Source organism: Zophobas morio, unplaced genomic scaffold (genome assembly GCF_036711695.1).
Source record: "Zophobas morio isolate AGI-343-1 ecotype UQ-CSIRO unplaced genomic scaffold, CSIRO_AGI_Zmor_V1 ptg000041l, whole genome shotgun sequence".
Taxonomy (NCBI): Eukaryota; Metazoa; Arthropoda; class Insecta; order Coleoptera; family Tenebrionidae; genus Zophobas; species Zophobas morio.
The window spans coordinates 935,093-948,705 of record NW_026972146.1 but is presented as its reverse complement, the minus strand read 5'-3'; the positions used below and the strand labels follow the sequence as shown (position 1 = coordinate 948,705).

Sequence of the window (13,613 nt, the reverse complement as noted above, 5' to 3'; positions counted from 1 at the left end):
CTCATGACAATGATTACGATTACCTCTCAAGGATAACGACTCAAATATTATATAAAAGAATTGCATCAAAACAAATGGAGTTCAAACTCCCGATAAGTACCGGAGCCATAGAGATTACACCTGATAATTACACGTGATAAATTGTATAAAAATTGGCACCACGGGAGATTTTGCTAAGTCGAATTGAGATGTTGCGAGTAGTACTGGTGGTGATCCTAGTAGGAGCACAGTGTCGTGCTCAAAAAAGCTTCTTTAAAGCTCTTGGTGATGTGGGGCTCGATTTGACACCGAAATGCCAGGAACAGGTTGAGGAGTTAGTGGCGAATTTTGGCTTAGATGAATCTTCATGGGCGCTTCAAAGTAAGTACGACTTTATGGAGTTTTCGTCTTTATTGTTTTGTTAGTGGTGGATGCAACGTCGAAGGTGCCTTCTGGTCTGCTGAACTACAATTTTGGCGAAATGGGGGACTTTCAAGAGTGCGTTGGCACTCAAGGGAGTGGAGACATCGTGGGGAAGTACTGTCTCGGGTACCTTTCCTTTCCTAATGGAACGTTCAACGCTTCTGGTGTGGGTACTGGGTCTATGGTTTCAGCGGCACCTGCGTGGGCGTTGTGTCTACCAAGTGGCTGCACCACTGAAGATATGAATGTCGTTGGAAATGCGGTACTATCGCAGCTGCTACAAGACCTAGACGTGAGAGTCGATTTTTCTGATCTTTTGTGTCAGACTATGGACGACGTTGATCCTAAACTGACTGCCGGAGCAATAGCAGCAATGTATGTTCACTTTCCAAACGTACCCAAAAGTACTAATTGTATTTATAGAGTTGTCTTGGTGTTGTTGGGTACCACCGTTCTAGTGTCAACTTTGTACGACATTTACAGCACATTTTACGTGAACCGTGAGTACCACCAAAATTACGTACTTTTGAATATAACGCCTCTTATAGAATCCAGTCCAATGATAATCAAAGGTTTCTCGGTTTACACCAATGGACAGAAGATTTTTAAAATGACCACGCCCACGGCTGATCAGCTTCCGTGTCTGAACGGTTTGAAATTCATTAGTATGATGTGGGTAGTAGCCGGGCACCAGTTTTCAATCCCCATGTACGGATCATTAACCAACACCAAATACCTCATACAGTGGGCGGATCACCTCTACAGCATGTTTCTAATAAGTGGTACCCTATCCGTAGACACGTTTTTCACGGTCGGTGGGGCCTTAATGTCGTACGGTTTCATGAAAGCGATGCATAAAAAAGTCCCTTTTAATTTATTTTTATATTATCTTCATCGGTACCTCAGGTACGACAATTTTTTACGGTTAGAGTGAGATTGTAATGTCATTGTAGATTAACAGCGCCGTTCGCTCTAGTGGTACTGTTCAGTGCCACCCTTCTCAAGTATATGGGATCGGGGCCAAAGTGGCCCCTCATTTCGCTCTACTTTCAGCAAAACTGCCAAGATTATTGGTGGTCGGCACTTTTGTATGTACAAAATTACGTCAACGTTTCAAATATGGTAAGTACTGTCTGCTTCGGTAGTACTTTCGACTAACCCTTAATTTAGTGCGTGGGCCAAACCTGGTACCTTAACATCGACATGCAGCTGTACATCGTTTCTCCTGTCGTACTTTTCGGTCTGTGGAAGTACCCTAAGTTCTGTCTGCCAATTCTAGGACTATGTAGTTTAGTGTTTATGGGGGTTTCATTCTATGAAGCATGGGACAACGACTTACCAGCTATTTTATCCAATTTATACACGTATGTAATGCCACTTTTTCCAGTACTGTAGGTACTTATTAAAATTTCCAGTACTCATGCCACTGACTATCAAAACGAGTACTACCTGCTGACGCACACTAGAGCCACTCCATGGGTGGTCGGAGTGGTCTTGGGTTTCTTCCTTTTTAAAATCAAACAAAAGGAAATCACTTTGGAACTTAATCAATGGGTTGTTTTGGTGGCATGGGGCGCTTGTTTCGCCACTCTATTGGCTTGTGTGTTAGGTGGACATAGTACTCTGCGTAGTCCCGAGTACGACCGCTGGGGTAACGTTCTACATATAACTTTGGTACGACCTTTGTGGTCTGTGGCAATCGCGTGGATTATTCTAGCCTGTTGCAATGATTATGGAGGTGAGTGGTCTTAATTTCCAAGTACCCACGAGTTTTCAAAGTACTATTTCAGGTCCGGTCAACTGGATCCTCTCCCTTCCTATATTTCAAGTACTTAACAGATTCACCTACGGTATTTACTTAACCCACGTGACGTTCTTATACGTTATTGCGTACGGAAGACACTGGCCTGATTATTTTGGCGGGTTTAATATGGTAAGTACTAGTTTGGTACCCAAATTGTCGCTAATGTGTGACTTGACCAGGCGTACCAGTTCTGGGGTACTCTCTGGTTTAGTACCGGCCTCGCCGCTCTGCTCGTGTTTATGACCGAATCTCCCATGATAGTCGTAGAGAAAATTCTGTTGGGTATTGTTGACACAGTTTGTTTTTGTATGTGGATAATGAGGGGTTTTCAGGTAATTTCGGCAAGAAAAAGAAGTCGTCGCCGAAGGCTGACCCGGAAAGAGGCGTCGATAATGCAGCATATGAAAGATAATTAGTAATAATAGTATTGACAGTGTACCATGACAATAATAATAAATATTTAGATGCATATCTTTTCTGTTTTATTTTTTAAAAACGTGAAATAAAAAAAAAACAGTTTAAGTGTGTATAGGTGGATTCATAAACCACAATTTTTTCCACAAACGTACAAAACATACTGTAACATAGATAATAATATATCGTTATCACCGGAAAAAACATCAAAATACAATATATAAAGTAGAGATAACTCACTCACCTACATTTTGACCTAGAAACCTTATCGGTTATTGTCCGCATTAAAATATAGGTGAATGTTACATTATCACGTAACAGGTGCGTTGTTTTGAACGCTCGTCCTTGACTACGTCAGAGAGCAACGACCCATCTATACTTCTATAAATCGTTATCATCACGATCGCCATTTTAGAGCTTTGTTTTAAACCTATTCAATTTCGGGACAATGAACTCCAAATGCACTTGTCTTATTTTTTAACTTAAGTTATCTAAAGTGCATCTAAGCCAGTTTAGTGACCCTAAATTTTTTGCGTCAACACATTTTTTCAGCCTTTCAAGGGTAACCACTTAGTAACATTTACTCAGACCAGAGTTCAAATTTTTCGTAATGAGTAACAATGGTTGAATGCATTCAAATGAACTCTGGTAAATGGTAAAATGGGTTCAAATTTCAAACTTCGTCGAGTAGCTGAGCCAATCGAAATGAACATTTTTTCATAAATCGCGATTCCGCCAAGCCAGATATCTAAATCTGATAACCTTTAGAAACACTACAAAAGTTTGTTTCGTCAATTTTGTGCGTGATCGAAAATGTTGTGGCTAGTACTCGTAGTACTCGTCTGGCACTTGGTTGCTGCCGAGAAAACCGTTTTCAAAGATTTGTAAAATCTGCACCCCACACCAAAATGTCAACAGCAGTTGGGTGAATTTGTAACAAATTGGGCTTTAAAAAATGAAAATTTGTGTAAGTACCACCAAAATCACCTTTTTTGTGTTACCATTTTGTTTAGTGGCGAAAATTGAAGGCATTGACAAAATAGTTGATATGTTTATGTTGAAATTAACTTGGTAAAGTGATAGACTTTTATTAACGAATAAAATAAATCTAAGCACAATTCTTTTTTATTGTTCAAAATGGTATTCTCTTCGTGGTTTTCATACCACACTCCAAATATTGGTTTCAGTTTCATCCGATGTTTATATCAATCAGTTCTTCTTACATTGTTTTACGGACGAGCTGTATTTATAATTTCGGCAACCAATATTCCACTTCGTTTCAAAAATCCCGCTCAATAAAAACGGTTGGGTAAGGACACGTTGTTCCAATGTTTGACGAGCTGTCCCTACTGTATGGTTGTACTGTGGTGAGGTCGAGAACATTCGAGTAACTTCGGGTAAGTGTCGCCACGTATAGTATAGTTTAGTATATAGTCTTTGCCATTTCTATTGAAACACCACTTGTTAATAATAAATTTGGCAGCGTTCATATTTAAATAATTTTCTAACTAAAAGCCGTTGTCAATCAACCGAAAGCTGTTATCAATTGCTAAATTTTAAGCAAAATCAACAGGTGGTGTTTCAATAGAAATGGCAAAGACAATAAGTGCGGACTCTGTAAAAGCTCTCTACTTTTAGTCGTCGTGGCAGTAGGAACTTAGGAAGTGTAAACTTGTACATATATAAACTAATAATAAATAAGGTTGACTACATGGTGTATAGTTTTTCTTAACAGATATTCGTTCTATAATGGTTAAATTGTGTGATTAGAAGTGGTCTTCTTGATGCAAAAGTGTGTTGTGTCGCAAATTACATGTGCGACAGTTATATTTTGATTAACACTCAAATACATAGTGTTTTTTGAAGGAATTCGAACAAAGTTTTAGATTTTCAATTTGTTTCATTCTGTCATTAATAGTGAGTTGTATGAATTCACTACACTGATGATTCTTTTTACAATGGTAACAGGAACTTGTTTTAACTACGGATGCACAAAAGATTGGGTCTTATTCGTTTGTTTTACGTGATATTTTTCTTTTGTAAATGAAGAATTAAAAGATATGTTTCTACAAAGTCGTAGCTTCGAAATAACGGGCACGTGTTTCTAAAAATTCCAAAAAGTCTGAAAGTTTGGGTAAATTTGTTGTTAATTTTGTTTGCCATTCTTTGCTAGAATGAAAATCTAATTTTTCAGATATGTAGGTAAGGGAAGAAAAATGTTGCTCCTCTGGTGGGAATCGAACCGCACGTTTACCGCTTGAATAATATCCCATTGTTCTATGGGCACTTCTAAAACCTTGAGCGCTTCTACATTGATCTTGATATCATCAATCAATTTTCTGAGAGCTTCGTAGGAAGTCTTTGATATCAGAGGTGAATTTAAAATATCACTTGCGATGAATTCGGTCAACACACTGATAAGCACTATCAACGGGCTCATAACTCGCATGATCAAGATATGGCGCTTTGTATCGGACTTGATGGACCAAAAATGGTGCGGCCGTAATGAACAAGAAATAAAAGAAGTGGACGGTACTGTTTTTGCTTTATTGTCCATACAGCTGGACTGGTACCTAACGACTACTTAACAACTAAGAAAAATAATTTTATATAAAATTAGAGAGGCGATCTGTCCGTTCACTCCTTCATGGCACGAGCCATCGATAGATGCGGCCGCTTAGAGAACCGCCGCCGACAAAGAAGCAAGCCGCCACCAGCTGCGGCCGCCGGATAGCGGCTGCGCGACAAAGAGTGCCGCCGACGGAGAAGCTGTCGGTGACACAAGTCGTACTAGCCACTATAATAGTTTAAGTATAAAATAAAACATTTTGCCCATACCTTGTGTTCATTATTTCAAGTACAGGCAGTACCTTCTGAAAATTTGAAGATCGTCTTAGTTTTTGATCATGCATATGTGATCACTGATCACCGTTTTATCTTATCGATCAATTATTATCGGTTATACCATCACGCCCAAAAAAATGTCACCTGCTCATGTCATCAATTTTTGTTTAATTTTTCAATTCTATTTGTTAAATTTATTTTGTGTCTGCTTTAGAATGAACGCCTCTGATTTGCTGACGTCTTTATTTAACATCAACGTGACAGAGAAATTGCGCTTACAATAGAAAAATGAAATAAAAATCGATAACATGAGCAGATTAGGTGTTTCCGTTTGTTTGGTCGTTATAGTAAAACCGATAACCGATAAGCTTCAAATGCTAACTTGATCACTAATCACCGTTTCATTTTATCGGTTGTAAGTACCACTCATCCGTAACTCATCTGTATGCAAAATTTTATTTTAAATTGTCTAAATACCCAGATGCGAATCAGAATAAACCTAGAAGCGGCGTTCGAGATCCATCTAGAGGAATGCGGGGATTTAAATAGGGACCACCGTCGGGAACCATGATTATTCAGCTAGTGGAATCAAGAGCGTCCAGTAAATAATCCTTGTCGTGTATATTCGAGTCAGTAAGAAATAAATTGTTGAGTTTTAATTCACGCCAGATTTTATTCACCCAGTCAAAGTAACAATGTTACAGTTTTCAACGAAACAAGTAGAGTTCGAACTCTTGACAATATGATAATAACCTAATCCCCACTTGATAAGTGAGATTATCTAAAAATTGGCGCACCCGGCACACTTTGCCAAGTCGGATTGATTGAGATGTTGCGGGTAGTACTGATGGTGGTGATCCTTTTACGACCAGAGTGTTGTGCTCAAAAAAGCATATTTAAAGTTCTTGGTGATAAGGGGCTCAATTTGACATCGAAATGCCGACAACAGGTTAACGAGTTAATGGCGAACTTTGCCATAAATGCATCATCATGGGCGCTTCAAAGTAAGTACGACTTTATGCAGTTTTCGTCTTCATTGTTTTGTTAGTGGTGGATGCCACGTCGAAGGTACCTTCGGGTCTACTGAACTACAATTTTGGCGAAATGGGGGATTTTCAAGGCTGCGTAAGTACTCAAGGGAGTGGCGAAATTGTGGGAAAGTACTGTCTCGGGTACCTTTCCTTCTCTAATGGAACGTTCAACGCTCCTGGTGTGGGTACTGGGTCGATGCTTCCTGTGGCACCCACATGGGCCTTATGTCTACCAAGTGGCTGCACCACTGAAGACATGAATGTCGTTGGAAATACGGTACTAAGGCAGCTGCTACAAGACATAGAAGTGAGAGTCGATTTTTCTGATCTTCTGTGTCAGACTATTGACGACGTTAATCCTGAACTGACTGACGGCGCAATAGCAGCAATGTATGTTTACTTTCCAAACTTACCCAAAAGTTCTAATTGTTTTTATAGAGTTGTCTTGGTGTTGTTGGGTACCACCGTCCTAGTGTCAACTTTATATGATATTTACAGCACATTTTACGGGAACCGTGAGTACCACCAAACTTACGTACTTTTGAATACAACGCCTCTTGTAGAATCCAGTCCAATGATAATCAAAGGTTTCTCGGTTTACACCAATGGACAGAAGATTTTTAAAATGACCACGCCCACGGCTGATCAGCTTCCTTGTTTGAACGGTTTGAAATTCATTAGTATGATGTGGGCAGTGGCCGGGCACCAGTTTTTAATCCCCATGTTTGGATCATTGACCAACATCAAATACCTCATACAGTGGACGGATCACCCCTACAGCATGTGTCTAATAAGTAGTACCCTATCCGTAGACACGTTTTTCACGATCACTGGCGCTTTAACGTCGTACACTTTCATGACAGAGATGCATGAAAAACGCCCTTTCAATTTATTTCGATATTTTCTTCATCGGTACCTCAGGTACGACAATTTTTTATGATAATAGTGAGATTGTAATGTCATTGTAGATTAACAGCGCCGTTCGCTCTAGTGGTACTGTTCAGTGCCACCCTTCTCAAGTATATGGGATCGGGGCCAAAGTGGCCCCTCATTTCACTCTACTTTCAGCAAAATTGCGAAGATTATTGGTGGTCGACACTTTTGTATGTACAAAATTACGTGAACGTTTCAAATATGGTAAGTACTGTCTGCTTCGGTAGTACTTTCGACTAACGCCTAATTTAGTGCGTGGGCCAAACCTGGTCCCTTAACATCGACATGCAGCTGTACATCGTTTCTCCTGTCGTACTTTTCGCTCTGTGGAAGTACCCTAAGTTGGGTCTGTCAATTCTAGGACTATGTTGTTTAGTGTTTATGGGGGTTTCAGCCTATGAAGCATGGGACAACGACTTAGCAGCTATTTTATCCAATTTACACACGTATGTAATGTCACTTTTTCCAGTACTGTAGGTACTTATTAAAATTTCCAGTACTCATGCCAATGACTATCACAACAAGTACTACCTACGGACGCACACTAGAGCCACTCCATATGTGGTCGGATTGGTCTTGGGTTTCTTCCTTTTCAAACTCAAACATAAGGAAATCACTTTGAAACTTAATCAATGGGTTGTTTGGGTGGCATGGGGCGCTTGTTTCGCCACTCTACTGGGTTGTGTGCTAGGGGGACATAGTACTCTGCGTGGCCCCGAGTACGACCGCTGGGGTAACGTTTCACATATAACTTTTGTACGAAATTTGTGGTCTCTGGCAAATGCGTGGATTATTATAGCCTGTTGCAATGGTTATGGAGGTGAGTGGTCACAAATTCCCAAGTACCTACGAATTTTCAAAGCACTATTTCAGGTCCGGTCAACTGGTTCCTCTCCCTTCCTATATTTCAAGTACTTAACAGATTCGCCTACGGTATATACTTAACCCACGTGACGTTTTTATACGTTATTGCGTACGGAAGACACTGGCCTGATTATTTTAGCGTGTTTAATATGGTAAGTACTAGTTTGGTACCCAAATTGTCGCTAATGTGTGACTTGACCAGGCGTACCAGTTTTGGGGTACTCTCTGGTTTAGTACTGGCCTTACCGCTCTGCTCATGTTTATGATCGAATTTCCAATGATAATCGTAGAAAAAATTCTGTTGGATATTGTTGACAGAGTTTGTATGTGGAGCAGAAATCTGACTCGAAGAGAGGCGTCAATAACGCAGCATATGAAAGATAATTAGTGTAGAATAGTATTGACGGTGTACCATGACAATAATAATAAATATTATATATTTTCCGTTTTATTTTTTAACGTCAAATAAAAAAATTTGACTATATGTCTATAGGTGTATTCATAAACCACAATTTTTCCACAAACGTACAAAACATAGACGCACGAGTTCGTAGATTCGTAAATAATATATCGTTATCATGTCAAAATACAATATATAAACTACATTTTCACCTACAAACTTTACCGGTTTAAATATAGGTGAGTGTTACATTATCAGATTATCACGTAACAAAGTGTGTTGTTTTGAACGCTCGTCCTTGACTACACCAGAGAGCAACACCCATTTATGAATCATTATCATCACGATCGCCATTTTAGAGCTTTGTTTTAATCCAATTCAATTTTGGGACAATGAACTCCAAATGCACTTGTCTTATTTTTTAACTTAATTTATCTAAAGCGCATCTAAGCCAGTTTAGTGACTCTAGATTTTCTGCGCCAACACATTTTTTCAGCCTTTCAAGGGCAACCACTTAGTAACATTTACTCAGACCAGAGATCCAATTTTTCGTAATGAGTAACAATGGTTGAATGCATTCAAATGAACTCTGGTAAATCGTAAAATGGGTTCAAATTTCAAACTTCGTCGAGTACCTGAGCCAATCGAAATGAACTTTTTTTCATAAATCGCGATTCCACCGAGCCAGATATCTAAATCTGATAACCTTTAGAAACACTACAAAAGTTTGTTTCGTCAATTTTGTGCGTGATCGAAAATGTTGCTGCTAGTACTCGTAGTACTCGTCTGGCACTGGGTTGCTGCCGAGAAAAGCGTCTTCAAAGTTCTGGAAAATCTGCAATCATCACAAAAATGTCAACAGCAGTTGGGTGAATTTGTAACAAATTGGGCTTTAAATGAAAATTCGTGTAAGCACCACCAAGATCACCTTTTTTGTGTTACCATTTTGTTTAGTGGCGAAAATTGAAGGCATTGACAAAATAGTTGATATGTTTATGTTGAAATTAACTTGGTAAAGTGATAGATTTTTATTAACGAATAAAATAAATTTAAGCACGATTCTTTTTTATTGTTCAAAATGGTATTTTCTTCGTGGTTTTCATACCACACTCCAAATATTGGTTTCACTTTCATCCGATGTTTATATCAATCAGTTATTTTTACATTGTTTTACGGACCAATATTCCACTTCGTTTCAAAAATCCCGCCTAATAAAAACGGTTGGGTAAGGACACGTTGTTCCAATATTTGACGAGCTGTCCCTACTGTATGGTTGTACTGTGGTTAGGTCGAGAACATTCGACTAACTTCGGGTAAGTGTCGCCACGTATAGTATAGTTTAGTATATAGTCTTTGCCATTTCTATTGAAACACCACTTGTTAATCATAAATTTGGCAACGTTCATATTCAGACAATTTTCTACTAAAAGCCGTTATCAATCAACCGAAAGCTGTTATCAATTGCTAAATTTTAAGCAAAATCAACAGGTGATGTTTCAATAGAAATGGCAAAGACAATGAGTGCGGACTCTGTAAAAACTCTCTACTTTTAGTCGTCGTAGCAGTAGGAACTTAGGAAGTGTAAACTTGTACATATATAAACTATAATAAAGTAAGGTTGACCACACGGTGTATAGTTTTTCTTAACACATATTCGTTCTATAAGGGTTAAACTTAGATCGATCTATGTTATATAGTTTATTATAAGGTATACAGTGTCATAATGTATTTCGCATTATTATTTAGTCTATTATATTATATTCTGTTTATTTATTTAATTGTAAATTGTCCTGTAATTGGATTGGATCTGTAGGGCAATAAAGATTTATTTATTTATTTATTTTTATTTAATTTTTCAATTCTATTTGATAAAGTTATTTTGTATCTACTTTAGAATGAACGCCTTTGATTTGCTACCGTCTTTTAACATCAACGTCAAAGGAAAATTCCACTTATAATAGAACAATTAAATAAAAATCGATAAGACAAACGATACGGACAAGACCAAAACGGTGATCACTGATATTACTATCACGGCCAAAAAAATGGAAAAACCCAACCTACTCATGTCATTGATTTTTGTTTAATTTTTCAATTCTATTTGTTAAATTTATTTTGTGTCTGCTTTAGAATAAAAATCGATGCTGCTGATAAGATAAAACGGTCATTAGTGATAAACTGTATAAAAAAGGCGCACCACCGAAGATTTTGCTAAGTCGGATTGAGATGTTGCGGGTAGTACTGATGGTGGTGATCCTATTAGTAGCACAGTGTTGTGCTCAAAAAAGCTTATTTAAAGTTCTTGGTGAAAAGGGGCTCAATTTGACATCGAAATGCCGAGAACAGGTTAACGAGTTAATGGCGAATTTTACCATAGATGAATCATCATGGGCGCTTCAAAGTAAGTACGACTTTATGCAGTTTTCGTCTTCATTGTTTTGTTAGTGGTGGATGCCACGTCGAAAGTACCTTCTGGTCTACTGAACTACAATTTTGGCGAAATGGGGGACTTTCAAGAGTGCGTTGGCACTCAAGGGAGTGGCGAAATTGTGGGAAAGTACTGCCTCGGGGACCTTTCCTTCTCTAATGGAACGTTCAACGCTCCTGGTGTGGGTACTGGGTCTATGCTTCCTGTGGCACCCACATGGGCCTTATGTCTACCAAGTGGCTGCACCACTGAAGACATGAATGTCGTTGGAAATACGGTACTAAGGCAGCTGCTACAAGACATAGAAGTGAGAGTCGATTTTTCTGATCTTCTGTGTCAGACTATTGACGACGTTAATCCTGAACTGACTGACGGCGCAATAGCAGCAATGTATGTTTACTTTCCAAACTTACCCAAAAGTACTAATTGTATTTATAGAGTTGTATTCGTGTTGTTGGGTACTGCTGTTCTACTGTCAACGTTGTATGATATTTACATCACATTTTACGGGAACCGTGAGTACCACCAAAATTACGTACTTTTGAATATAACGCCTCTTATAGAATCCAGTCCAATGATAATCAAAGGATTCTCGGTTTACACCAATGGACAGAAGATTTTTAAAATGACCACGCCCACGGCTGATCAGCTTCCGTGTCTGAACGGTTTGAAATTCATTAGTATGATGTGGGTAGTGGCCGGGCACCAGTTTTTAATCCCCATCTTTGGATCATTAACAAACACCAAATACCTCATACAGTGGGCGGATCACCCCTACAGCATGTTTCTAATAAGTGGTACCCTATCTGTAGACACGTTTTTCACGGTCGGTGGGGCCTTAATGTCGTACAGTTTAATGAAAGCGATGCATAAAAAACGCCCTTTCAATTTATTTCTATATTATCTTCATCGGTATCTCAGGTACGACAATTTTTTACAATAATAGTGAGATTGTAATGTCATTGTAGATTAACTGCGCCGCTGGCCTTGGTGGTACTTTTCAGCGCCACTCTTCTCAAGTATATGGGATCGGGGCCAAAGTGGCCCTACCTTTTACTCTACTTTCAGAAAAATTGTGAAGATTATTGGTGGTCGGCACTTTTGTATGTACAAAATTACGTGAACGTTTCAAATATGGTAAGTACTGTCTGCTTCGGTAGTACTTTCGACTAACCCCTAATTTAGTGCGTGGGTCAAACCTGGTACCTTAACATCGACATGCAGCTGTACATTGTCTCTTCTGGCGTACTTTTCGCTCTGTGGAAGTACCCTAAGTTCTGTCTGGCAATTCTAGGACTATGTAGTTTAGTGTTTATGGGGTTTTCATTCTATGAAGCATGGGACAACGACTTAGCAGCTATTTTATCCAATTTACACACGTATGTAATGTCACTTTTTCCAGTACTGTAGGTACTTATTAAAATTTCCAGTACTCATGCAAATGACTATCACAACAAGTACTACCTGCTGACGCACACTAGAGGCACTCCATGGGTGGTCGGAGTGGTCTTGGGTTTCTTCCTTTTCAAAATCAAACAAAAGGAAATCACTTTGGAACTTAATCAATGGGTTGTTTTGGTGGCATGGGGCGCTTGTTTCGCTACTCTATTGGCTTGTGTGTTAGGTGGACATAGTACTCTTCGTAGTCCCGAGTACGACCGCTGGGGTAACGTTCTACATATAACTTTGGTACGACCTGTGTGGTCTGTGGCAATCGCGTGGATTATTCTAGCCTGTTGTAATGATTATGGAGGTGAGTGGTCACAAATTCCCAAGTACCTGCGAGTTTTCAAAGCACTATTTCAGGTCCGATCAACTGGATCCTCTCCCTTCCTATATTTCAAGTACTTAACAGATTCACTTACGGTATTTACTTAACCCACGTGACATTTTTACACGTTATTGCGTACGGAAGACACTGGCCTGATTATTTTAGCGTGTTTAATATGGTAAGTACTAGTTTGGTACCCAAATTGTCACTAATGTGTGACTTTACCAGGCGTACCAGTTTTGGGGTGCTCTCTGGTTTAGTACCGGCCTTGCCGCTCTGCTCATGTTTATGATCGAATTTCCAATGATAACCGTAGAAAAAATTCTGACCCGGAGAGAGGAGTCGATAATGCAGCAGCATGTGAAAGATAATTAGTGTAGTATTGACGGTGTACCATGACAATAATAATAAATATTTTGATACATATATTTTCCGTTTTATTTTATAATGTCTATATGTCTGGGTGGATTCATAAACCACAATTTTTCCACAAACCTACAAAACATAGACGCACTACTTCGCAGATTCGTAAATAATAATATATCGTTATCACCGGAAAAAAATGTCAAAATACAATATATAAACTACACTCACCTACATTTGGACCTATAAACCTTATCGGTTATTGTCCGGTTTAAAATATAGGTGAATGCTATATTACCACGTAACAAGTCTGTTGTTTTGAACGCTCGTCCTTGACTACTTGCGAGAGCAACGACCCA

The 13,613-nt window shown here is 39.0% G+C and overlaps 3 protein-coding genes across 3 annotated transcripts; all 3 read left to right on the top strand.

The window, feature by feature from the left end:
• The first annotated feature begins 188 nt into the window (after positions 1 to 188).
• On the top strand, positions 189 to 2,677 carry LOC135140780 (nose resistant to fluoxetine protein 6-like). Its single transcript, XM_064071456.1, has 10 exons — positions 189 to 360; positions 405 to 777; positions 826 to 902; positions 951 to 1,308; positions 1,356 to 1,524; positions 1,573 to 1,766; positions 1,818 to 2,140; positions 2,193 to 2,335; positions 2,386 to 2,488; positions 2,539 to 2,677. Exons 1-10 carry the CDS (start codon positions 189 to 191, stop codon positions 2,616 to 2,618), a joined length of 1,992 nt encoding a protein of 663 aa, XP_063927526.1. The 3' UTR covers positions 2,619 to 2,677.
• A 3,668-nt stretch (positions 2,678 to 6,345) lies between these two features.
• LOC135140970 (nose resistant to fluoxetine protein 6-like) lies at positions 6,346 to 8,695 on the top strand. The gene is made up of 9 exons (XM_064071729.1): positions 6,346 to 6,468; positions 6,513 to 6,885; positions 6,934 to 7,010; positions 7,059 to 7,416; positions 7,464 to 7,632; positions 7,681 to 7,874; positions 7,926 to 8,248; positions 8,302 to 8,444; positions 8,495 to 8,695. Exons 1-9 carry the CDS (start codon positions 6,426 to 6,428, stop codon positions 8,678 to 8,680), a joined length of 1,866 nt encoding a protein of 621 aa, XP_063927799.1. The 5' UTR covers positions 6,346 to 6,425; the 3' UTR covers positions 8,681 to 8,695.
• A 2,234-nt stretch (positions 8,696 to 10,929) lies between these two features.
• LOC135140973 (nose resistant to fluoxetine protein 6-like) lies at positions 10,930 to 13,320 on the top strand. The gene is made up of 9 exons (XM_064071733.1): positions 10,930 to 11,093; positions 11,138 to 11,510; positions 11,559 to 11,635; positions 11,684 to 12,041; positions 12,089 to 12,257; positions 12,306 to 12,499; positions 12,551 to 12,873; positions 12,927 to 13,069; positions 13,120 to 13,320. Exons 1-9 carry the CDS (start codon positions 10,937 to 10,939, stop codon positions 13,264 to 13,266), a joined length of 1,941 nt encoding a protein of 646 aa, XP_063927803.1. The 5' UTR covers positions 10,930 to 10,936; the 3' UTR covers positions 13,267 to 13,320.
• Positions 13,321 to 13,613: the final 293 nt, after the last annotated feature.

What these genes read in the sequence shown, in the direction of transcription:
- LOC135140780 (XM_064071456.1), top strand. Translation starts at nt 189, where the DNA reads ATGTTGCGAGTAGTACTGGTGGTGATCCTAGTAGGAGCACAGTGTCGT. An exon ending in ATTTTGGCGGGTTTAATATG is followed by an intron (nt 2,336 to 2,385) that starts GTAAGTACTAGT and finishes TGACTTGACCAG; the next exon opens with GCGTACCAGTTCTGGGGTAC. An exon ending in CGTAGAGAAAATTCTGTTGG is followed by an intron (nt 2,489 to 2,538) that starts GTATTGTTGACA and finishes AGGGGTTTTCAG; the next exon opens with GTAATTTCGGCAAGAAAAAG.
- LOC135140970 (XM_064071729.1), top strand. Translation starts at nt 6,426, where the DNA reads ATGGCGAACTTTGCCATAAATGCATCATCATGGGCGCTTCAAA. An exon ending in ACGTGAACGTTTCAAATATG is followed by an intron (nt 7,633 to 7,680) that starts GTAAGTACTGTC and finishes CGCCTAATTTAG; the next exon opens with TGCGTGGGCCAAACCTGGTC. An exon ending in CTGTTGCAATGGTTATGGAG is followed by an intron (nt 8,249 to 8,301) that starts GTGAGTGGTCAC and finishes GCACTATTTCAG; the next exon opens with GTCCGGTCAACTGGTTCCTC.
- LOC135140973 (XM_064071733.1), top strand. Translation starts at nt 10,937, where the DNA reads ATGGTGGTGATCCTATTAGTAGCACAGTGTTGTGCTCAAAAAAGCTTA. An exon ending in GACGGCGCAATAGCAGCAAT is followed by an intron (nt 11,511 to 11,558) that starts GTATGTTTACTT and finishes TTGTATTTATAG; the next exon opens with AGTTGTATTCGTGTTGTTGG. An exon ending in ATTTTATCCAATTTACACAC is followed by an intron (nt 12,500 to 12,550) that starts GTATGTAATGTC and finishes TAAAATTTCCAG; the next exon opens with TACTCATGCAAATGACTATC.